Source organism: Notolepis coatsorum, assembly GCF_963971535.1.
Source record: "Notolepis coatsorum genome assembly, chromosome: 10".
NCBI lineage: Eukaryota > Metazoa > Chordata > Actinopteri > Aulopiformes > Paralepididae > Notolepis > Notolepis coatsorum.
In genome coordinates this window covers 29861327-29889250 of record NC_140174.1, presented here as the reverse complement: position 1 = coordinate 29889250, position 27924 = coordinate 29861327, and the positions used below count along the sequence as shown (strand labels likewise).

The 27924-nt window shown below is 44.4% G+C and overlaps 1 protein-coding gene across 2 annotated transcripts in view; it reads left to right on the top strand.

Annotated features, from left to right (window-relative positions):
* The window catches only part of LOC311235907 (ankyrin repeat and SOCS box protein 12-like), a 36307-nt gene extending 28375 nt beyond the window's left edge, over positions 1-7932 (top strand). For both annotated transcript variants that reach the window (XM_084323433.1, XM_084323432.1), the window contains one exon: positions 4680-7932. In XM_084323433.1, the coding sequence (XP_084179559.1) occupies positions 4680-4846 (167 nt within the window). In that variant the 3' untranslated portion in view covers positions 4847-7932. The remainder of the gene's footprint in view (positions 1-4679) is intronic.
* The last annotated feature ends 19992 nt before the right edge of the window (positions 7933-27924 follow it).

Here is a 27924-nt window from a genome sequence, read left to right as displayed (position 1 = left end):
TTTTACTATCCTATTCGCACGCGGTTCTAAGTGCTCTATTTAGACACAAGGTTGCTCACTTCACTTGGTCGTTGACTCGTGATGAAGGCTTTACTAGTAAGGAACGAACGATACGTTGAACGAACGTTTTAGGATAAGACAAGACTACTGCTGTATCCACCTGCGACGTATTTATACGTAAGGTGAATAATCTAGTGCCAACCTCAGTTCTGTCTCGTATTACTGCGCAAACCTGGGCATGTTGAGACATGTCTTAGCGGTGGCTTTGAACTAGACATTGGGGGTATGGCCGTGGCGCCTAGGGGGTCGCTGTCCAATAGGAGAACGAATATTATGGTCTGGCTTGTACCTAGGTAAAGGGATATTCCGTGTATATGTACAAAGAATATACAAGGGATATCAGACGATATACAAATATTATACAATATATCTCAAGTAATAAATATTTATATTCGGTTTAATCTGACCCTTTGTAACAAGGAGGCTTTTATCTGTACCTCAGATGTTTTGTTTGAAGGCTTGCCAAATAAAGAGAAAATAAAAGCAAGGATAAAAGATATCCCTATGTCAGCTCGAAGTGTCGAGCGACGCATCAATGAAATGTCAGAAAACATCCGAGAACAGCAAACAGCTGGATTAAAAGATGCGCCGGTGTTTAGTGTTGCACTTGACGAAAGCGTGGACGTGAACGACATACCACGTTTGGCAGTCATTGTCAGATACTGTGACTCAACTGTGAGAAAGGAGCTCTTCTGTTTAAAGCCAATGACTGGCACAACAAAGGGCGAGGACATAGCCAAGGTTTTTATGGAACACTTTGTGGAGAGAGGGATTGACATCAAGAAGATGTTTGCAGTGACTACAGACGGAGCGCCCGCCATGGTCGGGAAACAGAAGGGAGCAGTGAAATTAATTGAGGAAGAAGTCGGTCACGCCATCATGAAACTCTGCATAATCCACCAAGAAAACCTCTGCGCAAAGATGTCAATGTCGGATCTGAATGAGGTTATGGCTACAGTGGCAAAGATAGTTAACTTCATTGTTAAGCGATCTTCTCTCACACACCGACAGTTCCAGGCCCTGCTCGAGGAAACGGAATGTGCATATCAAGATCTCCCGCTGTACTGTGCAGTAAGGTGGCTCAGCTGTGGGAAAGTTTTGGAGAAGTTTGTCGGCTGCTTTGGTGCCATCAAGACCTTCCTGGCTGAAAAGGGCCAAGACTACCCAGAGCTCGAGGACGAGAAGTGGGTTGTGAAACTCATGTTCCTCACTGATATCACGGGACACCTTAACAAGCTCAACCTACGATTGCAAGGCGCAGGGCAGACTGTGCTGGACATGTTTGACACGTGGGTGCCTTTTGTCGGCAAGCTAGCGGTCTTTTCCAATGATGTTGCTACTTCCACGTTCCGCTACTTCAGACACGTAAATGAACTGAGTCTGTCCTCGCAGCACAGCATCAGCACCGCTGAAATATGCACGTACATGAGCGAGCTCAAGTCGGAGTTCATAATACGATTTCGGGACTTTCAGAAGTATGGACCCATGTTCTCCTTCTTGATGAAGCCAGACAGCTTTGATGGACACGAATTGGATAGACTGGTTGGATACACAGGACATAGAAATGCAGCTGATCAAGCTGAAGAGTTCAACACTGTGGGTGGCCAAGTTTGCAGAACCACGGCAGTGAAAGACCACGGAGCCTGCATCTTCTCCTGCTGGGCATCTGTACCGGAGAAGTTCAGCTGTATACGGAACGTTGCAATGGCTTTGCTGACTGTCTTCGGGTCAACATACCTCTGTGAGCAGATCTTTTCGCACATGAAGTACGTGCTCAACCCCTCCCGGAGTCGATTGACAACCAACCACTCCGAAGCATGTGTCCAGCTTAAAGTGACTAATTACACCCTAATTACACCCCCCAAATAACGGAGCTCAGCCAGGCAAAACAGGGCCAGGGATCTCACTGACGCGACAGGTAGGCTGCTGTTTATTTTCCTATACATCGGTTTGCATGTTAACTTGAACGTGCATATGCAGGGCTCTACACATAATAGAGCATACGCACAATTGCGCATATATTATTATTATGCGGCATGCGTATGTGCGTCATGTCTCTCTCGCTCTCTCTCTATAGCTGGCTCTGGTGGAGAGATTGGAGGAGGAGGAGGGCTAGGGGAGCTGTCCACTGTGTGTGGTGCTGAACCTTGCGTCATGTCTCTCTCTCTTGGTAAACATTAACACCATACCATTATATGGTATTTACTGCACAGCCAGGCCAGCATATAACAATAACAAAATATATTGCCTATGGTAAATCCGTTAAGGGAAATACCGTAATTCCTCTAATATACATGAAACCCGGCTTGTATTAGGAGGCCGGCTTATAATTGCTTAGCTCAACAGCGCACCCGGTCATTAATAGAGACCCGGTTTTTAATTGAATACCGGTTACTATTAGAGGAATTACAGTATGTATATATATAAATGTGCGAATTGGCTATAATAAGGTAATGTATAAGCATCTATTCTATATTCTATAATAATATTTCAAATTGCATTGGTCCAGATGGGAGAATTCAGTACTGTATCTACAGAACCTTCGGTTTTATCATCTTCCCTTTATTAATTTCAGATTAAGATCAGTGGCAAGTTTTGTATTCACTGTCAAAGATGCAAAGAAAAATCATAATTCATATTCTCCTTTGTTTCATCACAATTTAAGCAAGCCTAGTAATAGACACAATATTTCTGACACTGTGAATACATTCCCTGAGGTCCATAGATGTACCTAGATACCAAGAATGTGCAAATAGCCCTTGTAGAAGTGGAACAATATTCCATTTACTTAGGTATATATTTTATGCGGATTTTCACATTGTGTGGAACAGGTTAATAAAAAACGTACGTTTTAATAATGATAATAAACAATAATGTCTTGGGCGTGTCTGACACAGGTGTGCTTCATCTGTGCACGGAGACCGGCAACAATTTTTTTCTAACGGAAACCCATTGGGGGGTGCTTCAGCTAGGTCGGGAGGTGACAGGGGGTGCACGGCCAAAAAAGTTTGGGAACCGCTGGTGTAGACTACCACATGCCTCCTCTGTCGGTCTGGGGAGGGTGTAGACTACCACATGCCTCCTTAGTCGGTCTGGGGAGGGTGTAGACTACCACATGCCTCCTCAGTCGGTCTGGGGAGGGTGTAGACTACCAACCACATGCCTCCTCAGTCGGTCTGGAGAGGGTGCACACAATACCACATGCCTCCTCTAGGCTCTGATACATGTGGAGTCGCCAGCCGCTTCTTTTCACCCGACCGCTAGGAGTTTCACTGGGAGAAAGTAACGCATGAGGAGGTTCACGCTATCTCCCCCCATATCCCCTCCCTGCTGAACAGGCGCCCCAACCAACCAGTAGGAGTCGCTATTGCAACAACCAGGACTCATACCCCACTGGCTTCCCACCCACGAACACTGACAATATTGTGTTCGTAGGGACGACTGACGTGAAAAGTGCCCACCTGGACCAGATGATAGGGTCAATAGTCTGACAACAGCCACAATACATTATATTGCAACCCGGCTGAAGCTAGCTTGCTCGATACTGGATCAATTCAAAAGACTTTGGTCCATAGTACTTGGTAGGACTCCAAATTATGCAACGAGTTGTCCGTTAAATCCCAACCTCCAGGTTAAACCCTACTGATCAATTATGGGTAGTTTACATCATTTGTATATAATTTCATTATTTATTTATTTCCATTTGACACCGGAAATGCCACTCCGAAAGAGTTAAAAAGGTCCACGCACGAATAACATGCACGCGCGAATCAAAAAAGCTTATCAAACGCCGACGTCACTACAGGTGCATATTAATGAGCCGAATCTAAAAGCTGAGTGTTTGAGCCTGTAGCGTTAGTTAGCTCATAGCTATCATGTACCACTAGCCTTTGCGGCCTCGAGCACCCTGCGGCTGCCGCCGTTGTCGCGTCCGTGGGCTCCCCGGCGGGGTACCCGTGGGCACGGGGGTGTACAGAGAGGAGAGAACCATTTTGGGTCGGCCGTTCATGCCGGCCAGCGAGCCGGATGTCGGGATATGTTGTTAGCACAATAGCTACCAAGCTAAGCTATGTTAGCTTCTAATGGTGTATACACAAACACAATATGTACAACGACACAATGATTTACATTATTACAAATATGGTAACGTGGTTGTGGCTTTTACAAATAGTGGTTAACTTTAGAGATGGATGGCTATGACCACGGAGCAATAATGTTGTTAGGTGAAACAGATACATTTTCATTCGGCTAGTACTAGTAGTAGCAAGGCTCTCTGCCTGCCGTGCCTGCCACTAGCTGTGTGTGACTCTCAGCGCCCCCTGGTGAGCCCCCTGGTGCCCTGCACCTCCTGTGACGACATCATTTCGATTACACGCGCACGTTATGAACCATTGATTAAAATATGCATGTGCGTGGTGATTGTGTTGGGCAGACAAAATGTTTGATAAAAACGCTAAAACTGCATCAATTTCAATACTTTTTTTTTCCTTCTTCATGAAAGTCACCGTTGGCCTAGTCCACATTGTTTATTGAACAAAAATACAACATAAAGGTTGGCCTTTAAGGTACTCTGTAACATACTCTCATGGCCACTGTCTTGTGTCTTTCTTACTCTCCAGGAAGTCCAAAGTCTCTGATGTCTCAGTGTCGACTCAGCATCCGCGGGTACCTGAAGAAGATCAACAAACTCCACTGTATCAAACACTTGGAGATGCCGTGGAGTCTCACCAACTTCCTGCTACACAAACCAGTGTCAACCACAGTTCTCTCATATCTGAGTGATTAAAAACTCAAGCTGTGCCATTTCATTTTAATCTCTCTGCTATGGCTTTGTATGTTTTTTTTTATTTCATTTTCTAGAGCACTTTTTACCTCCTTAAATATTTTTTTCAACTTAAAAAGGGCAATAACCACAGATTCTCAACACTTAAATATGTATGTTACTTACCTTCAGGAGGTACTATGACGATGAGCAGACAGTTTGACTCGGTTCCAGAGCCGAGATCCGTAGGCCGTGCTCGGTTGGGTCACATGAGTTGCTTTACTTACGTACCTGGGATGCTATTAAGATAAGATAAGATATTCCTTTATTTCGGGCCATAGCGGGTCAAGGGAGGTACAGGTATGCGCAGGGTAATGGTAGAAAGAAAGTAGAAATAGTTAATATAGGCAATACAATTAGATCTGAATACAAATGTGAGAAAAATAAACAGTGTAAACAAAGGTGCACATGAGGATCTGTATTCCCTATCGGTTATATTATACGTTACAATAAGTAGGCAATACTGAATTTGTATCTGAATATACTATGAGTAAGAGTAAAACTAAGTAAACATACACAATGTACCCTAACTGGCATGATTTGTCATACATTGTACTCTGTGCAGGTTTTGGTGGTTAAGAGTCAGACACACTTAAGTGTACAACTGTACAACTATGTCAAGTCCATGAATGTGTACACAGAATATTTATGTTTCTCCATTGATGCATATTAACGAGCGCCATGTTTATGTATGATTACCTCAAGTCATCAAAATCCACGAGAATACGTCAAGTCAAAGAGTTTTATTTGTCACGGCATACAAGGAGACCGAGTAGAGACCGACAAGAGATCACTTGTGTCCCTACTTAAAGCATGACGTACAGTATATCATGCCAGTTAGGGTGCCGTGTTTATACTGCACCTTGTGTATACTGTTTACTTTTAAGTTTTAAGCTATTTTGGCACCATCTCCCCTCTCGCAGCAATGCAAAGTCAATGGGAATTCAGAATCCCGAGACTTGAGCTCAACACGGCAAACCGAGAGCTTATTTCAGGGTTTCCAACCGAACAAGCCACAGAAACCCAAAGTGTTTTCTGTTCTGGAAAAGAAAATGCAGCGGCACCTGGCCTTTATGTCCCGTCTGCGACACAGCTGGACATGTTTGTTGTCTTGAAGCCACAATTCGCGCAGATTGGATAAGATCATCAGATATTACTTTATTGATCCCCTTGGGGAAGTTAAGTCGTCATATACCGGTATCAAAATGCCTCCGATACAGCCTAAAATGCTGGATCGGGTATCGGCGAGTACGAGTCAAGTCTATGCTCCGATCCCATATGATGTAATTTATCAACAACAACACGTGCGGTGCTAGCGGAAAGTGAGGATTATAAAATTACTGTGAATTAAAGTGTCAATGCAGTTTGTCATTTTAACAGCAGATACACTTTATTAAATGCCATCCTCCCGACAGAGCAGTGTGGTGGGGAGCTCGAATGTGTTTTGCTTGCTGGTGTTATTAGCATTAGCTGAACATCTAGCTAGTTGGAAGTTGGAACAACATCCGCTTACATCAAATCAGATGATCGCCTGTCCTTTCTCGAGGACCTGACACTGGCCGCCTATCAACAATAATGCACCCACGGTGAATCTGATTCAAGCCAAGTAGCTACTAGCTACCGAAAAATAACCAGTGTAAACAAAGTTACACTGCAAGGATGATACCTCACATCACAACCCCAGTCCTCTCGCAGCGGTGAGATAATCGCAAAGATCGACAAACATGACTTTTGTAAAAACGGATGTCGCCTTCGGTTTTCTGTGGCTCGTTCGGCTGGAAACACTCGAATAAGCTTTCGGTTTGCCCTCAAATTAGCGTAGCTTGTGTCTTGGGATTCTAGACTCTCATTGGCTTCGCATCACCGTGAGAGGGGACGGTGGTGCCAGAGTATCATCTTGGGTTCGTAAAGCAACTCACGCAACCTCCCCCGGCGGGTCTACGGAACCTTCTGCTCGTTGTCACAGCGGTGGTGTAAAGTAACAAAGTAAAAGTACTTTGTTGCAGTGCTGAATTAAGTTGTGTTTTGGTATCTTGAGTTTACTGCAATGCTTTTTCTCCACTACATTTAATGTAGCAGTAAATATCATGAGAATTTTTAAATGTTCATCAGAGAATCGCTTTCATTACCAACGGATGATGCACAATTAAAGAACCTTGTGGAAGGAGCCGTCATTTAAGAATGGTCTTAATGCTAGGCTGCTTTGATAGCCTATACAGACATACATCCGGCTACTTCTCGCAGTCACACCTACTTTTGGTGGGAAACACAGACGGCATTCCTATAGATCGCTATTGTATACTGTATTAAAAACTGCTGGCAGGGTGCTTGCATAGTTTGTTTTGTTAGTGCATCTAATATGTCAAGTGATCGCTTTCCAACACTGGCCGCTGTCGACTGTTGGAGCTGTTTTGAAAAGGTTTTGTCTGATCCATCTTCAGGAGGAGAAGGGAGTTGGAAGAGAAATACCTTTAATAAACATTGGAGAGGAAAAAAACGATTTATCGCTGTTTTGTTACTTTGTATGTTTACTTCAGATAACTAAGTACATTTTAAAACCAGTTAAAAACTTTTGATACATAATATGTAAAGTACATTTAATGTGAGCTACTTTTACTCAAGCGATTTTGTCATCGGTGACTCTTGCCACATTCAAGATATCTTTTACTTTTACTTAAGTATGGTGTTCCAAGTACCTCCCAAAGGTAAGTAAAATATTTTAAGTGTTGATCATACTTTCTTCACATGATACCTGTTGCAAAGTAATTTGAAAGGACAAGATGTGATTTCCGCACTAATGTCAAGCTCTAATTGAAAACGATCGCCCTTTCTGAGTTTTTTTTGTATTTTTTTATCCTGGCTACAGGAGGAGGCCGTTTAGGAGGTCTGTTTCTATTGACTACTAGCATGTTTTAATGTATGTTGTCTTATCTAATATGTTCACGCCTGATGAGTTGCCATTCCTGAATACAAAGAAAATGGAATATGAATTGTATTGACTTCACATGATTAGAAAATCTGTTTATCGTTTACCTTTCTTGTGAATTATGGTTACCCAAACTGCAATTAAAAGGAAAATAATCAAACAATATATATATCTAAATCTAACAATGTATGAAGTGTTGTACAATGTGTGACGTATGTTGCGGGGAAACTGCCTTTCAACCCCACTGACAAAGGTGACATTTATACTGTGTAATTTGATGTAAGATGTAATTTTATCGCATTTAATTTCAAACCTTTATTTCAACTCTTAAGACACTGGTTACCCTCAATTAAAGCGACAACAAGCTTACAAAACAAGACACTGTTTATCAGCAATTTCATACACTACAGTATATAATTTGATTCTTTGAGAAATTAACGGTCTATCATTTTAATAGTAGGTTTATTTGAACAATTTAGAAAACAAAAAGAAAATCCAGAAAATCACATTATATAAAAGATATAAATTGATTTGCATTTGATTGAGTGAAATAAGTATTTGATCCCCTAGCTAAACATGACTTAATACCTGGTGAAGAAACCCTTGTTGGACAGCACAGAGGTCAGACGTTTCTTCTAGTTGGTCACCAGGTTTGTGCACATCTCAGGAGGGATTTTGGTCTACTCTTTGCAGCTCTTCTCCAAATCCTTCAGGTTTCGAAGCTGTCTCTTGCCAACTCCAAGCTTCAGCTACCTCCACAGATTCTCTACGGGATTAAGGTCTGGAGGTTGGCAAGATCACTCCATGACCTTAATGTGCTTCTTCTTGAGCCACTACTTTGTTGCTTTGGTCGTATGTTTTGGGTCATTGTCGTGCTGGAAGACCCATCGTCAGTGTCCTGGCTGAGAGAAGGATGTTGTACCCTCTATTGTCGGGTTCAGTTAATTTGACCTTGAAGAGACGGTAAGGAGAAGGTTTTAGGTTCAAAGATTTATTACAGAGTGAATAAAACAACAGAATACACATCACAGCTGTGGAGTGGACACAAGTCGGTTACTTAGCTCAGGAGCCTCGCAGAGAAAGTGTCTTGAACCTCCCAAACATGTCACATCTTATTCTGGGGCAAATCAGTGCATTTCTACACATGGGCAATGGCCTGCTTTAATACAGTAAACAGCACATTTTGTAATAGTATATTTGTAGATGGTTGTCTATACATTCTTACAATAGATAAATGGAACAGTAGATTGATTCATATATTTGTGAATACTGTAACTAGTTTATTTTACTCAGCAAGAAATCCTGCCATCTCTGCCTGTGACTCTTACCAACAGCTGCCTGGCCTTCCGGTCAGGAATAGCTGTTGACCAGAGACTCAAGATTATAATACATGAGAATGATAGACATGGATAAATATATTAAGGGTGACACTATATGCAGTGAAGTTGTCCTGTCACCTTAGCAGAAGAAACACCCCCAAAGCATAATGTTTCCACCTCCATGCTTGACAGTGGGGATGGTGTTCTTGGGGTGTTAGTCAGCATTTATCATCCTCCAGAGTTGAGATGTTGCCAAAGAGCTAGATTTTGGTCGCATCTGAAGCTACTTGCCGATGGGTCTTGTAGCCCATTCCAGCCTTGTGCAAGTCTATAATCTTTGTCCCTGACGTCCTTAGACAGCTCTTTGGTCTTGCCCATGGTGGAGAGGTTGGAGTCTGATTGATTGATTCAGCTGATGCGTTGCGATCGCCTTTCTTAAAGCGAGAGGACTAATCTAACCGCTCTGTGGGAGCCAGAATTCTTGCTGCTTGGTAAGGGATCAAATACGCATTTCACTCAATCAAATACAAATCAATGTTTAACTTTTATATAATGTGATTTTATTTTATATTATATAGACATGTTCATTTGTGTAGTACTGCAGTACTGGCAAACTTACAAAATCAGCAAGGGATCAAATAATAATTTCCGTCACTGTAGGCACAATAAATAAGAATAAACAATCAGCTACAGTACACAGTGGTCTGAGGTCGTACTTTTAAATGCAGCAAAATAATCAAGAACCTTCAGCTTCAGAGTCAGTCGGAGGGCAGTCCAGATAATGCATAGAAAGAAAGTGTTCTATTTTCACTCCTGCGCAAGGAATTTAGAATGTCTCTACTAGAATGAATGAATGAATGACTTTATTTGACAATATAAAAAATAAACATGTGACAGAAAGCACAGTCAGGATACTGCCAAGGATGAAACACAAAAAAGCTCAGAGCTTATTTCCATTGTGGTCCTGGGGGGTAGAGGAGTGTGATGCTTAGACATGCATCATACAAAACATGACATCACAACACATCACATATACCATTTAACATTTATATACATAACAGACTCATACAACATGCAAGGGTGCCTTAAGCTAAGTGTCTAGGTTAAAGTATAGTCCCTTTTGAGCCATGTCTTCAGGCTGGACTTGAATCTAACGGCATTGTCTACGATTTTCAGGTCACTGGGCAGACTGTTCCAATAGACAGCTGCTGAATACAGAAATGACTCCTTCCCCATACAGCTCCTGAATCTGACTGGCACAAAGTCACTTGAGCTGTGCCTAGTTGGGTATGCATGGGTGTCCCTGATTCGGTTGAAGTAGTTGTTGAAGTACACTGGCACTACCCCGTGCACTATTCTGTGAACTAGGCACATCCCTATCTGGTTTACTCTGTCTCCCACCTTAAGCCATCTCATGATCTCAAAGTGTGATGGGTCAAGGTGGATTCGGGCAGGTAGCCTTAGTATTACCCTGATTAGCTTGTTTTGTGATGTCTGTAGTTTTATTTTCGGACTTTTGGGGGCACTGTTGTACCAGAAGCCACACGCATAGTCATAGTGACACTGTAGTGCTCCAGCAAGAATCTTCATCGCTGACTGATCTAAAAAATGCGAGATTCTGGCTAGGTATCTATGTTATTGATCTTTGTAAGTGCTTGGTGAGCCATGCTTTCCCCTGATAAGCTGTTTTCCAGGACGCAACCGAGATATTTCACAGATGTTTTGTCTGTGAGAACAGTATCTCCTATTCTAATGTTAAAACCTGGCGATTTTCTGAGCCTGACCTTTGACCCGAATAGAATGGACTCAGTCTTCCCCACGTGGAGGGACAGCTTGTTGTAGCCTAGCCAGTCGCTAACCTTCTCTAGTTCTGCACTCAATGTCTGCTCAACCACTTGTTTGTCTTTGTGAGACACTAGTAAGGCGGAGTCATCCGCGTATAAAAAAAGGTCACATGAGCAAGCTGCTTTCAGGTAATTAATATACAGGAGAAAGAGGAGCGGACCCAAAACACTCCCTTGCGGGCCCCCCGCACTCTACTGTCCGAGGACTGGAGAGTACTCTGTTTATATCTACCACCTGTTGTCTCCCTGTTAGGTAGGAACCAATACATTTCTGAGCTTCATCATTAAAGCCTAGGGCCCTAAGCTTCATTAACAGGATGTTGTGATCCACTGAATCAAATGCCTTCTGGAGGTCTAACATTACATTACACATAATTAAATACCTCCATGGTAACATGCCTTTTTATGGAATGTGGAATAATGGCTAAGCAAACTAAAGAGAAACTTCACTGAGAGCGAGATTGATCACAGAGGTCATCTCTAACCAACACATTGAAGGTAGAAAGCATTTAGTTGTGAACAATCTTATTTGGAAACATGACACAAAATAATATTCAGCTTTTTATTTTAAACAATATTTAATCGTATGATTTAAAATATTTTTTGAGAATAAATAAATCCAATAAAAAAACCTTTTTAACTCATTCCCCGCCAACAACAAGTTTACTTGTTATTGGGAGCAGACTCTTGAACGCCAACAATGAGTATACTCGTTATTTGATCGCTTTTCCTTTTTTTCGATATTTTGATTCATTATTCATCCAGGGACCTTGGTGTTACCATAGCATAGGGAATGAGTCTGAGATCGCCAAAGTGCAATACCGGCCGCATCCAGCTAGACGGCGGTATCGAGCACCCTTTGTAACGTTGTATCTTGGCCTGTGTAACGGCCAAATGTCTCCAGGCTGCGTGAATATTTTCCCTAACGGAGTTGCACTTCCGCGTTCAGTTTGCGCAATCTGATTGCCCACTGACGTTTCTGGTCATGTGACATCTGCGCCAATCGTGTGATGCTTGTTTCAGCCTGCAAACTACCTAACGCCTAGTTCTATCACTGGTTAAGCTTAGGCGACTCTTTCGAAGTTGGTTAAGGTTAGAGTTTGGAATCAGGGCTGATGTTCTATCGCCCTGCTCTAAGACAAACTCTAACCTTAACCAACTTCGAAAGAGTGCCTAAGCTTAACCAGTGATAGAAACAGGCATCACACGATTGGCACATATGTCACATGACCAGAAACGTCAGTGGCAAAATCAGATCGCGCAAACCGAACGCGGAAGTGCAACTCCGTTAGGGAAAATATTCACGCCTCCAGGCTCACTTTTACTTTTCGGGCGAGTAGAGCGGTTCTCTCGGTTGCAATGAAGCGCGTCAAATATCCCCAATCCATATGTTGTGGTGGGTTATGTCGTGGATCAAATGGACATCGGATGTACCAGATGGCGATCAAACAATTGGAATATTATTTTTGGAATACTCGCGATCACAGGTAAGGACTATCTGACGTAAATTTGAGCTTGATCGTGCAATGCTTTTATACCGATCGGGCTGATAAGCGTTTTTAGTGTTCAATACGAATGCCGTTACTGGCAATCAAATAATCAGAAACGACCCTGCCCCCTTTCATCCATTCATGATGAAACATAATACCCATGATATAGATTTGATTTGGGAATAATAGCGTGTACAGGCAAGAAACGGCAACGTTTATAGTAGAATTGACGTATAAGCTATTACTCAGCCCTTCGGGAATTACCCCAGACCACGCTATAACCATACTTATATTCACCACGGTATAACACAGGAACGTATGTGTAACGGGTGTAAAACTCACTCCCCAGAGGCATCCAAACTGAGCGCTTAGAAGGGAATTCCTTTCTTGGCGCAACGGTTTGTGATGTCGCCCGCAGTGCGGACGCCTGGGGTTCGACTCCCACTCAAGGCATGGTCGAATTCGTGGCAGGGGCGAGTTGCCTCTGTTACACTGGTGCCGTGACCCGGATGCCTTGGGTGGTGTGAGTTTAGGGGGGGAGAGTGTAACGGGTGTAAAACTCACTCCCCAGAGGCATACAAACTGAGCGCTTAGAAGGGAATTCCTTTCTTGGCGCAGCGGTTTGTTATGTCGTCCGCAGTGCGGACGCCTGGGGTTCGACTCCCACTCAAGGCATGGTCGAATTCGTGGCAGGGGCGAGTTGCCTCTGTTACATATGGATGAAGAAATTAATTATTTTTCACATATTGAAAGATAGATAGATGATGTCAAATGGGCCATAGTATTGTATCCATAGCTATAATATAGAATATAGTTATTGCTCTACAAACAAGGTGACACACTCCTATCTTTTAAAGCGTGGCAGTGCTAGAACGGGGCCTGGCTAATCCCCGGCGGTCAATGAGTTAATGCACCTTACATCTACCTAGACACGCCCACTTCTTCTGTTAGTATATAACCCGGGGAAGTGCCCATGCTCACCCTCCCTCGTTTCTTTCACGCGAAAGGCTGTTCACAAGCACCTGCAGTTGTGTGAGTGTTACGACCCTGGCTCAAGGCCCGCAACCTATGTGCAAAACCGACACCAAAACCTGTGTGTTAACTCAAAGTGCTACTATATTAAGGAATTACTAGTGTAAGCTAAAGGATAAGGACTGGAAGAACGTGACTATCTGTTTGGTAACCCACACTCTTCTAAACACAGACCCTGCATGTGTGTTTCCCTGGCTGGTTTTAAACCTCCCAGCAGGTAACCAATCAGCACTAATTAACTAATTGGCAGCCCTCACCTACATGCCCTGTGACACAGGAGTGATCAGGCCTCTAGTACATAACACCTCCCCCACCAAACTGGTTGCCCAAGAGGCAACCACTACACAACAACCCATAGACCAGTGGTTCTCAAACTTTTTACACCAAGTACCACCTGAGAACGTAGCTGGCTCTCCAAGTACCAGACCGGCGTTAAAATACAGTCTATTCAGCTATGCGCAGTTCACGCAGGAGGCAAATGTATTCCTAATACCATTATGTATTGTTAACTTTTGTCAGACACAGCCACAATGTACAAAGGGATAGCACTAGAACTAGCAAACGCTTCCACACAACTCATACAATGCAAGGGGCATTGAGAACATAATAACTAACATTCTCACATAGCAAGTGAGAAAATTAAGAACAACTGTATTTCAGCAAATGTACTTAATTCTCTCTCTCTCTCTCTCTCTCTCTCTCTCTCTCTCTCTCTCTCTCTCTCTCTCACACAGCAAGCGATTGTCCATCATTCTCTCTCTCCCTCACACACACACACACACACACACACACACACACACACACACACACACACACACACACACACACACACACACACACACACACACACACACACACACACACACACACACACACACACAATTATTTTGTTACAAAAACTTAATTTCCTGCATTCTGGTGCAGGAATTTTTTAATTTTTACCCTTTAAATGCCAGTGTTTGTGATGGGCATCACAAATTATTGTAAAAAAGAAAAGAAAACACATATTTAATACATTTTTTAATGTTTACCCTTTAAATGCCAGTTTGTGTGATGGCATCACAAATTATTGTTAAAAAAAACACACAAAAAGTAAAATATTTTCAATATATCAAATGCAAAGTACATTTTTCTGGGGGGATTGTTACAGGCTAGGCATGTGTCAATGATTAGCAGCAACACAGATTTTGATGGATTTTTTGTAATGTCAGATTTTTTATCTGACATTACAAGAAATCTAAAAATAAATGGTTATGATCAGGGCTGAAGTTGAATTAAAGATTTATGACTGTTTAGACTGCATTACTCTCTGTCACAGTGATCTCCTGGTTGTTCCCCACTTAGGTTATCTAACTATCGCGCCACCGCAACCAGAAACACTGGCCTGGCCTGCTTCTAAGTTCAGTGGCCTGACTGCAAAAGAAAATGTTTACTGGATGTTTACTGTTAATGCCTGTGTGTCTAATTTGATATTATGTTTAAAAAATAATAATAAAAAAAAAGTAAAAATACAAAAAAAATAAAATCTTTGGTGCTTTTTTGTAAATGTTTTCAAGTACCACCAGCAGTACCACCAAGTACCACTAGTGGTACGCGTACCACAGTTTGAGAACCACTGCCATAGACAAAACAACTGTGACCCCTTAGTTGTCAGGGCCACTACCAAAACAGCGATAACGGTACCACAAACACCGGTACTATGATCGTGAGAGGGCGTCTGCTAGCACGTTGTCCCTCCCACGAATGTGGCGAATATCCAAGTTATACGCCTGGAGGAACAAACTCCATCGCATCAAACGATGGTTCGAGTTCACCATGCTGCGAAGAAAAACCAAAGGATTATGGTCTGTATACACAACAAGGGGTAAACTGGAGGATCCAACGTAAACATCAAAATGGTTCAAGGCAAGAACCAAAGCGAGCGCCTCCTTCTCTATAGTAGAGTAGTGCAGTTGATGCCTGTCAAACTTTTTAGAAAAGTAGCACACTGGGTGCTCCACCTCTAATGCATCCTCTTGCAGGAGGACGGCTCCAGCACCGAGGTCACTAGCATCCACTGCCAACTTGAATGGCAGTTGAAAATCGGGAGCTGACAGAACGGGAGCGCTAATCAGAATACCCTTGATGCTCTCAAAAGACTGTTGACAAGTCTCAGTCCACACGAAAGGTACTTTAGGACTGAGCAGATTGGTCAAAGGGGCAACAACAGAAGCAAAGTTCCTACAAAAACTCCTATAGTACCCTGCCATACCTAGGAAGCGCTTTAACTCCCGCCTGGTGATGGGAGCAGGGAAGCCCACTATAGCCTCCACCTTAGCTGTAATGGGGCACACATGCCCACGTCCCGTGGCCTGTCCAAATTCACATTTCGCAAGGTTAACTGTCAAGTTAGCATCACCCAACCGCTTGAACATTTCCGCCAGATGCTCCACATGTTGTGACCAAGAGGAACTGTGGATAACCAGGTCATCCAGATATGCCTCACAGAACGCTACCCCGGCCAGGACCTTGTTCACTAGCCGCTGAAACGTCGCTGGGGCATTTCGCATGCCAAAGGCCATCACTGTATACTGGCAGAAACTCTCTGGTGTGACAAAAGCGGATATCCCACGTGCTCGCGGAGTAAGCGGAACCTGCCAGTATCCCTTCAGCAAATCCAATTTACTTACAAAGGCTGCTGAACCCACCCGATCGATACAGTCGTCCATCCGAGGAAGAGGGTACGAGTCCGGCTTGGTTACTGCATTAACTTTACGGAAGTCAGTACAGAACCGATGAGTGCAGTCTGGCTTATCAACAAGCAGGCAGGGGGAGCTCCACGCACTAGAACTGGGCTCCGCAATGCCATGTCTCACCATATAGTCTACTTCCTTACTCAAGATCCGTCGTTTTTCTGGATTCACCCTGTAGGCATGTTGCTTAATTGGCCCTGCACTACCAACATCAATGTCATGCTCGAGTACATTAGTACGACTAGGGACATCAGAAAACAAACGTGCTGTCTAAGTAGGCGCACCACATCCGCAGCACGCTCAGGAAGTGGCAAGTACGACAGGTGTGAGTCCAAGTCACCTAGTATCTGGGTGTTTGGCAACCTGCCCTGAGAAATCTCCTTCGACACAGAACAGTCGGCCACAATAGGAGATGCAGAAACTGTCAGAATAGCCACAGGCTTGACCCCTGACTGGTCAATCTGAGCCCTATCATTGTACGCCTTCAACATATTGACGTGACATAATCTACTCTTGCGCCTGCGGTCGGGAGTTTTAATCAAGTAGTCGACCTCACCAACTTTGCGCTCAATGGAGTATGGCCCACTGTATTTAGCCTGTAATGCAGACCCAAGAATAGGCGAGAGAACCAACACCTTGTCTCCCGGTGAGAACACCCTATGTCGGGCCCGCCTATCATACCACACCTTCATTTTTCCTTGGGCTACCTTTAGGTTCTCTTTCGCTAGTTCACATGCTCTACTAAGCTTAAGCCTGAAGTCACACACATAGTCTAACAAATTAGTAGAGGAAGGAGTCTGGTCAGCCAACCACTTTTCCTTCAGCAGTTTCAAAGGACCCCTCACTGTGTGGCCGAACACCAGCTCAGCCGGGCTGAATCCAAGAGACTCCTGGGTTACCTCCCTAGCAGCAAACAGAAGCAAAGGAATTCCATCATCCCAGTCTTTGTCGAACTCCGTACAATATGCCCGCAGCATTGTTTTGATAGTCTGGTGAAATCTCTCCAGCGCCCCCTGGGACTCTGGATGATAGGCAGAGGAAGGGCAATGCTGGATAGACAACTGCTGGAGGACCTGAGCAAAGAGACGGGACATGAAGTTAGACCCTTGATCTGATTGATTAACCTTTGGTAGAACAAACGTCGAAAAAAACCTAACCAGAGCTTTGGATATAGCTGGGGCTGTGATCTTGCGTAAAGGAATGGCTTCAGGAAAACGGGTCGCTGCACACATAATAGTCAAAAGGTACTGGTTCCCTGTCTTAGTTCGAGGGAGGGGACCAACACAGTCAATGAGGATCCGCTCAAAAGGTTCCCCAACGGCAGGGATAGGCTGCAGAGGAGCCTGAGGGATCTTCTGGTTTGGTTTACCAACCACCTGACACACATGGCACGAGCGACAATATTGTGCCACATCTGACTTCAAACCAGGCCAACAAAAATGTCTCAGCACACGGTCATAAGTCTTCCTGACCCCCATGTAAGATATTCCTTTATTGATCCCCTTGGGGAAATTCAGGATCTTGACCAGCAAGATCATGATCATGTGCTACAGATACAGCGCTCAAAACTCAAACCTCTCATGCGCCTCTACCACTCCTCCACCACTCCAATCCAAACTGATTGTGTGACTCCTATTGTTCTGGACCGAGCCAGATTTCACACCTCCACTTCCTCCCAGCTTGGGGAGATTTTCATCTTAAATTTGTATTCGTTCCAAATGTCCCAGCCCCATCGGATTTCTTAGCTTTTTTCACTGTTTACTTATCATGCATTGCAACACTAATATATGGGCAGTACCCCAAGTCAGACTGCCCATATAAAAATTATCTTGGGGGTCTGAGGGCAGTAGCCCCCGACCCCCTCCCTGGTGAGGTACTTAAGTTAAGTACACTTCCTTTGTTCACCCAGCCACCAGACCCACCTGAGTGCTAGACTTAAGTGGCACACAAGCAGCAACAAGCAGCAGACAAGCAGCAGAATTGGTTAGATTTTTGAGCGCTGCGTCTGTAGATGCAGTATATCAGGACGATACACGGCTGGAACAACAATCTGAAACACACTGCCCCAGTCATCCAGACTGGACAGGTTAGGTGGTGTCCACTTTCTCATGAGCATGTCATTGCTAACAAAGTATCCTTGAGACGTATCTACCATTGCATCCTCTAAAACCGCCTCTTCAAAGAGGGACGACAAGAAGACATCCTTGTTTTGCTCTAGTACCAACTGCTCATGAGACGGTATCACCTTACCAAAACCCTCATCAGGGCCACTTTTCAACTCAACAAAGAACGTGTCACTAAGTGTCATATCACCATCTAAGTTAACAACCTCATGGGTGTCACATTTGACCTTTGACATTGCGCGTGTTACCGCACACACAGGAAACACTCCTGGATGCTTCTGTGCGAGCTCATCAGGAACCTCAGAAACTACAGGGACGGGAATTACAACTGGAGTAGCCAGCACTTTGCCACCGGCCAAATCGTTCCCTAGAATGAAGGACACCCCCTTTATGGGAATGTGAGAACACACTCCTACGACAACATTGCCTGATACTAAGGGAGAGTTTAGCGAGACCTCATGCAAAGGAGTATTCACAAAGCCTCCTCCAAAGCCCTGAACAATGGCACCGGAATGCAATGAAGAATCTTCCGAAAATGGCAAAATCCCATCCAGAATGAGAGACTGGAAAGCTCCTGTATCTCTCCATATTGTAATAGCCTGCCTTGATCCTAATGCACCAACCAGTGAAACAAACCCATCCATCATAAATGTTGAGGAGCCCTCTAGCTCCCTGTCTGCACCTTTGATACTTCGCACCCCACCCTCTAATGTCGGCATAGGTGTCCTGTCCATGATTTCTACCAGAGCCACCGTTTTTACATTTTTCTGCTTAAGCACAGGGCATCCAGCAACGATATGACCAGGCTCCTTACAGTAAAAACAGATAACCCCCTCTGGGAATGCACTAGCAGAGCCACCTTGCCTAGGAGTCGAAGTAAACCGACCAGCAGACACGGGTGCCGGGAACCGGCTCCCCTGAAAAGGACGCCTACTACCCTTGGACTCCACACGGCCCTCCTCTACAAAGACAGATTTGTGTGTTAACACAAACTCATCAGCCAAGACAGCAGCGTTGCCTATCTTCGATACCTTATGCTCATTTAGATGTGTGGAAACGTTATCAGGAACACACCTTTTAAATTCCTCTAGGAGAACCAACTGTCTGAGCTGCTCCCTTGACTCTGCTTTTTGCGAGGTGCACCACCGGTCAAACAGGTTCTCCTTCTCTTTTCCAAATTCAACATAAGACTGCCCCTCCTGCCTACGATAACCTCTAAAACGCTGACGATAGGCCTCGGGGACCAACTCATAAGCCCTCAATATGGAAGCTTTAACAAGCTCATAATCAGTGCTTTGTTCAAGGGACAGAGCAGTGTAGGCTTCTTGTGCCCTACCAACCAAAACACATTGCAGCAGCAGTGTCCAGGCGGTATCAGGCCACTTCAATGTGGTTGCCACCCGTTCAAAAAGGGGAAAATATCTTTCCACGTCTTTCTCAAAAAACGGAGGCACCATCCTAATATTCCTGCCTACATCAAAACCGGAACGTGACTCTGGATGCAGAGCACCCGCCTGCAAGGCAGCATACTTATATTCAAGCTCCTTCTGTGCACGCTCGTGCTTCAGCAACAGTTGTTTCTCCTTAAACTCACGCTCATGCTCACGCTCCTCTTTCCTCTCTCTCTCCTTAAGCTCACGCTCCTCTTTACTCTCTCTCTCCTTAAGCTCACGCTCCTCTCTCCTCTCCTCACGCTCTCGCTCTAGCTGCCTTTCCTTAAACTCCAACTCCCTAATCCTCCACTCACCCTCTACACCAGGTAATAGCGGAGACGCGCCAGACGATGGAGGCTCCTCCACCCTCTCCTCAAGCACGTGTTCCCTAATGAGCAAAACCCGCAAAGGACCCAAGGCAGATGGTTTCAAACGTTTCTCACTGGGAGTAAGCTCGACCTTGTAGTGCATAGCAAGCTCGAGAAGCTGTTCTTTTGAAAACCTCTCCAATATGTCATGTGAAGGGTGATCCACAAAATCCCTAACGGAAGTCATCTTTTCTGCACCAGCGCCACAACCCGTTCACTTTAGAATCACCAAAAAGCTGCCAAAAGCACCCTAGTACACACACAATCCACCTAAAGCACCACCAAAGAAACACTAAAGAACCACTGAAGAATGACTAAAGAACCACAACGAACCACTGAAGAACCATACAGAATGCCAAAGCCACTAATAATAACCATAAAGGGACGCGGTGGCAATGTGTGCTACGGAGCGCACATTTCAAGGATGCAAAAAAAAACATAAAAAAAAACCACACCCACCCCAAATAGACGTGTCATACACTCAGGGTGTTAGGTGCTACCAGGTATGCTCACCAAACACTCAAACAAACAAAATAAATCCAACAAACAATTCCAAACAGGTGCGCCTTCTAACCTGATATGACTACATATGCTTCTACGTCTAAACTGCAGAAGAAGAAAAAAAACGGCCCACCACATGTTCTACCCTAAGAAACACTAAATCAAGCCCTACCACACTACCTGTGTTTTCTGGCCGCCCTAATCTACCTATCCTTAAACTAATGCCCTGTAGACCTAACTTTCTTCAACCACACCTGCTACCAGTCAAAGATCATATACCAATCATTTCATTGACCGCCCCAGGAGTACGTGGTGCACCGGACGCTAACCAACAACCAGAAAATAATGTCCCTATCTACATGTGGAGCCCACTAAACTATATATTTTAACAGCATAAGTAGTAACATGAAATTACAAACAAATACGGCATACTCACCTGTTTGATGAAAATGGCTCAGCCCCCACGTTACACCATATGTAACGAACACCACCCAAACCATAATACGATGACACCCCGTGCAACACAAAAAAAAAAACCACCAAACAAAGTTCTAGGGGTAAAAGATCCCGGACGAGCGCCCAATTGGTACGACCCTGGCTCAAGGCCCGCAACCTATGTGCAAAACCGACACCAAAACCTGTGTGTTAACTCAAAGTGCTACTATATTAAGGAATTACTAGTGTAAGCTAAAGGATAAGGACTGGAAGAACGTGACTATCTGTTTGGTAACCCACACTCTTCTAAACACAGACCCTGCATGTGTGTTTCCCTGGCTGGTTTTAAACCTCCCAGCAGGTAACCAATCAGCACTAATTAACTAATTGGCAGCCCTCACCTACATGCCCCGTGACACAGGAGTGATCAGGCCTCTAGTACATAACAGTGAGTTTGTGTTACTTGTTGCTATTAGTTTAGAGATGGATCGTCCACCACCCAAAAAGTCCTCTTCAGGACTCCCCCAGCGCTTATTGCCCTCCGCTCATTGTGGAGTATCGCTGGACCGGCAATCCTTCTCCGGAAGATCGCTGGAGTCCGGGGAGAGCTTGCGGCGGTCGGTGGAGAGCTTGAGCCGCCTGGCGGTCGTGGTGAGTTCTCGCAGGAGAGGGACCCCCGGTCCTGGTTCGAGTGGCGTCTGGGTGACCAGGCGGGGTGAACCTCCGGCCAGCCCCGGCGCGGTCTCCCTGATGGCAGACGATTTGCAGCTAAACCTCAAGGCCTACGCTCAGCGCACCAAGCAATCGGGAAGCGAGAGCAGCGGGCAGTCTGTGGAGGTGGAATATGCATCACCGGAGGAGTTTGGGACCGTAGAGCCATTCCCGGGCCAGGGGGAAGACCTGTGCGTCTTCCCTGATGTGTCACCGTCTATTCAGAAGGAGGCACCCTGAATTTGAACCCCCGTTTAGTGAGTCAGGGCTAATCACCCAGACCTGAATTTGTTGGGATGTATACCTGGAGGAGGTGAGGCAGTAGTCGAGGCTGCTGCTCGTCTTCCCCAGGATTATGGCGGCTGCGGCCGCAGCCAATGGTGTCCCACTCCCTTGGCAACTGCCGATGCCTGTCCCCGATCGCATGGTGTTTTTTCAGGGAGGACCCGTGCGGCAGGCACGACCTGCTGTGCCCAGGTTTCCCCCCAATCGACACATATGTCGCTAAAGGACAGGTGGTGTCGAATGTCAAGCGCCTGACCAAGGCCTATCTGCCCTTCACACAGGTGGAAGGCCGGGTCAGAGGGCTTAGGACCGGCAGAGGGCTTAGGACCTCTCCGAGGATGGACTGTTCGGGTCATCCATCGTGGGAGGTGTCGGCGGCCTGTAAGGCAATGGAGGAGCAGCGGTCGATATTGGGATGTCACTTTTCAGAAAGAACAGGAGAAGGCAGCCTGGGCCAGACCCAACCCCAAGCGCTGCAAGACCCTGGCTTCCTGCGACGCTCCACGCCCCGCAGCCAAAGGAAAGAGTGGATGATGTAAACAGGCTGCCCAGTGCCCATGTCCTGTAGATGGTCCTCATGTCCTGCAAATCCTGTACAAGTAAAAAGTACGCCATACTAGCGCATGCCACCGAAAAAAAGACAGCTTTGGGTTTGTAAAAAGACTAATGCTGTTAGTGCAGCAGCTAGCAGCGCTACTGAAGTTGATAATGCTAGTAGCGTTAGCTCTGCTGACGATGTTACCGCGGCTGCCACTGCCAGACCCGAGTCCCCGCTAGACCTGGACCTCGAATCCGAATCTGATTAATTGGATCATGAGGAACTTGAGAAAGATGTGGGAGTCAGCGCTGCTGCTCAACCACCGCAATGATGGGGACCGAGTCAGTGGAAGTTTTGGAAAGCTAAATACAGCTGGTTATTTGCCAAGGAGGGATGCATTGGCTGCCTTCCATGTAAAACGGCAAGACATTACTAAAGAAATCCTTTGGAGCCCATTTGGGCAGCGGGGATTTTCTAAGGAAAAATGTAATCAGCATAGCCACAGACGGGCAGCTGTTCTAAATGGGAGACTGGACTCATAGCTAGACTGAAACAGGATTTCCCTCGTTCATTGTCTCGCTGATGAATGATTTTATGTTCTATCAGACGATAATGTTACTGCATCGTGATAAATGCTGCTGTTAAGTGCCATACAACTATTTATTTTCCATTAGGTTTTTTTTGTTCGTTTTTTATTTATAAGTGCAGAGACAGAGTTAAATAAATGTTCATTTAAGTTCATACATTTTGTCTCTTGTCAAATTAAATTGTTGCATTTCATCAGATGCAAAAAATATGCAGATGCAAATAAGTAAATATGGCATATCAGAGGTGATTAAGAAAATGAACAAATATTGATGGTTAAGAATGAGACTGAATAATCAAAATGACATCACACAATAGTCTAATGATTAGACTGTTGTGTGATTACTCATTAGTATTAGACTCTAAATATTACTTAGAAAACTGCCACAATTTCAGGAAAAATCCGGCAGCGCACGGTTTCGGGGCCCCCCATAGCTCTCAGGTGATAACTCAAACCCTGGATGAAATGGATTGCGAGGCGGAGCTGTTAACCAATGGTTCTCCCTCAGCCCGACCCCAGTGCTGCCCTCCCCGTTCCCCAGTGCTGCCCCCCAGCAGTGCCACGCATGCACCCAGTGCTTGTGGCTCCATGGCCCAGGTGATGCTGGACAGCCAGGAGCGGGTGGCGATGGAAGACCTTGCGGCTACTGTTAGAATATTGCAGGTTTTATGCTAATATAAGACTATCCATAAAAGTATCTACAGTATCTATAATCTACCATATCTATCTATCTATTTATACATTCCATCTATTGTAAATGACAGTGCCTACAATGTACTTATCTACACTGATTCTATGTGAATTGAATATATGACACTATGTGTGCCTATGTAAAATGTCATTCATGCAGCCCTATACAACAGGCACCTGTTGAGTCTGTGTTCTAATAATGGTGAGCTCAGTTGTAATCCAATCCTACAGTAGCTGCCCAATACCTGTTCCATATTTGGTTTTGTGTCAGTCTTGTTTCTCTGATCCTATTTCTGAAGATGCATTTCCATTGGCTAATGGACGAGATATAAGTCACTTGTTACTTCCTGCTCTGGGCAGAATCTAGAATGTCTGCCCGTTGAAAATGACCACATTTCAACGTATTGTATACCTATCTGTAATTTATGCTGATTCACTTCTTGGAATAAAACCATTGAAAGATTTTCTACATTTCATTATTGGATATGATTGACCATGACAATTTGGATATTGAATATATGAGTCAATTTGAATTATGTGACAATTTATGAGTGAGGATTATTTCACAATTTGGATGGAATACCTTACACTACCGTGGCCTAAATAAAAAGCACAATTCCCTGACACCCTCATTTGAGTATTAGTGAAGTGATTAGTTATTGGTAGAAATTGTAAACTGCATCTACTAATAGTGACAGAAGCTAGCAAGTCAAATTCAGGTTGTAAGGATTTATTCACCCCATACGTGCAACTAATTGCTGTCAGACTTGGACTCTGGTCTGTTGTCCGGGCCCATCAGGTGGTTGTTGAGGTGGCTGGAGGGGTAGTGGGACACCACTTTTCTGTGCGATGTTGTGCAGGATGCAGCAGGATGATGCAGCCATGATAATGAATGAATGAATGAAAACTTTATTTAACAGATTGCAGAATGGGTACAATACAGTACGGCTCAATACATACAATTGTTAAGGGGATGCAGACCCCCATTTTCAATTCATATAGACATTTATGACATACACAACATACATGACATTTATGGCATAGGGACATATAGGTATTTAGTACTGATACATTTGTGACATAAACGGTATTCAAATATACAGTACTGTTACCCCTAGATCCTGACAGAGTATATACATATGATGGGGAGGGGACTGTACATTAGGAGGGGGTGGGTGGGTGGTAGAGAAATATACATACGGTGGGGAGGGAGTATATACATGCGGTGGGGAGGAGACTGTCTATTAGGAGGTGGTGGGGGTTTTGGGCATTTACGGTGGCCAGTTTCGAATTGCAGCCTCCCGTAGGTGCTCTTTAAGAGCGATTTTGAATGTGGGCAGGGATTCACATTCCTTTACAGCTTTGGGTAGGGTGTTCCACATTGTTGTGGCATAATTGCGAAACGTGTTTAGTCCCTTGTTTGAGCCGAATCTGGGTTTAACATGATTTGTTGAGCTTCCTCTGGTGTAGTGGTTGTGGTATTCACTGACCTTTGGGAAGTATTTTGACATGTACATGGGCACCCCGGTCGTATAGTGTATCTTGTAGACCAGGCCCATTGCAAGTTGCTGTACTCTGTCGTCTACTCTAAGCCATCCTAGGTTGTCAAAGTGGGCAGGGGTGAGGTGGGTTCTGGGGTTCAGGTCAAGTAGTAGTCTGACCAGTTTGTTTTGTGATGTTTGTAATTTTGTTTTAAGCGCCTTTTAGGTGCTTTGGTACCATGAGGTGCATGCATAGTCATAGTACCCTTGAATGAGTGCTCCTGCCAGAGTCTTCAGGGTATTCTTGTTTACCAGAGAGGAGATCCGGTACAAGAATCTAGTTCGTTGGTTGACTTTTTTTTATTACATTGGATGCCATTTTGTCACAGGAAAGATTTGCCTCTAGGATGGAACGCAGGTAGGTAATTTCGTCTTTCCTTGTGACAATATTGTCACCCACTGTAACTGAGAAGCCGTCGGTCTTGCTGAGTTTGTTATTTGAACCGAAGAGAATGGACTCTGTTTTGCCCATGTGTAATGATAGTTTGTTATCAGCGAGCCATATGCAGATTTTGCCTAGTTCCGAGCTGAGGGTTTTTTCAACCTGCAACTTGTTCTTGTCAGAGACCAGCAGGGCTGAGTCGTCCGCAAACAGGAACAAGTTGCAGTCACAGGCTGACGACATGTAATTTGCATAAATTAGGAAGAGTAGCGGTCCTAGTATGCTTCCTTGTGGAACACCACAGCTCACTGTGAGGGGGGGGGGGATAGAGTGCCATTTACCTCTACCATCTGTTCTCTCCCCTCCAGGTAGGATTGCATCCAGCTCACTGATAAGCTATCAAAACCAATTGCTTTTAGCTTGTCCATTAGAATGGATTTAGCATGTCCATTAGAATGGATAATCCTACACACCTGAAACGAAAAGAATAAATAAGCTACAATTAATGACATGCAACAATATTATTGTATTGGGCTGAGGTGGGCACTCTAATGTTTATCAGCTGTTGCCTTCATACACACCTTATCCGGCCTGTACAGGAGCTTGCGACCTGCTGCGTCCAAACACATCCAGCGTCTCTTTAATTAAAGGTCCCCTATTGTTCACTATTTGGGCAATTTTACAAAATTCCTGTGATTCTATGGAACACATAGAATAAAATAAAATTCATTGTTTTGTATTTTTAATCAAGTACTTTGGTGCACCACTTTCTCCCCTTCCAAAGTACAAGCTGTTTTTGGCTGGGCTCCGTCCATACTCAAAATGCGCTTTGATTGCCAGTCACCCACCTGCACTGGCAGATACGCTAGGATGGAGGAACCTTTTCAAAGCGCAACAGTAGAGAGAGAGAGCGAGAGCTCTTATATTTTGAAAACGTTTTTTCCTCTGAAAACTTAAAAGGGCGTTATTTGGTTCTTCGTCTGATGTACTCAATGGACTGTAGCCCCCAAGCTTTCCCCCTGAGGTTTTGCAGAATCTGCAATGCACTTTTTATTACGCTTTAACTACTGTGTGCCCCCCCCCCTCTCCCTTTGATGCAGGCTGTTATAATCGTCACCATCGTAAGCGGGATCATCGCTTCATTCCTCTAGCATAAAAGAGAACGTCATTAGCATCACTGATCATTAGCTTCAAACTATAGACCTAAAACCAGTAGTACTGTCTGTAAGATGTTCTCACTGCATCACTTACACATGTCCTCATTAACAGCACAGCGCTCCCTCTCTCTCCATCTAGGCTTGAAGGGATCCCTCGAGATGTTGAATTATATTATTACTATTATAATCACTGTCCCACTGTGAGGAAGAAGCAGTTTCCCGAGGCAAGGGACAAATGCAGGAGCTAGATACCACAACGTGACATGGGATCTCTCAAGGTCTCCTTGTTAAGGGCATAGTGTATTAGTCACAATCATGTGTGGTTGGAATGAGAATTGCTCATCAGATAGAGAAGAGCAGTGTGGGATTGAAATTAAATTTAATGTGGGATTGATTGCAAAGTTTCAGTTTATTTAATTTATTTGTAGGGACAAATATTTCCGTAAAAGTGCCAGTTTTAGCCAGATGGCTAATTCTCCACTGCAGTCCCTGGGCAAGATGTTCCCAGAAACCAGTGACGAGTTACAAAAGACAATGCAAGACACAAGTAGTACTGTACATCACGGGACAGTAAGGCTACTTTCAGACTGCAGGCAAAAGTGAAAAGATTGGTCTTTGCTCATACTGTATGTGACTCATGTGTTTTTTTCATGACAGTGATCAGCACAAATCACATTCAATCTGATATTTTCTATTCTGATCTTGGTCACTTTCATATGTCGTCCTAAATCAGATACAGGTCTGATTTTCTGCAACGTGACCTCAGTCTGAACAGCCATATCAGAATTCTCAGAACTCTAGACTGTTTCATCTAGATTTATCACAATTGTGTCAGGCTTGAATACAAAAATGGAAGACGACTGTGATGGCGGTGGTCAGTGGAGGGACTGTTCACCTTATAAGTGTTTGAGGTGATACTTCTATCCAAGCAAAACAGGAGGAGACGCAT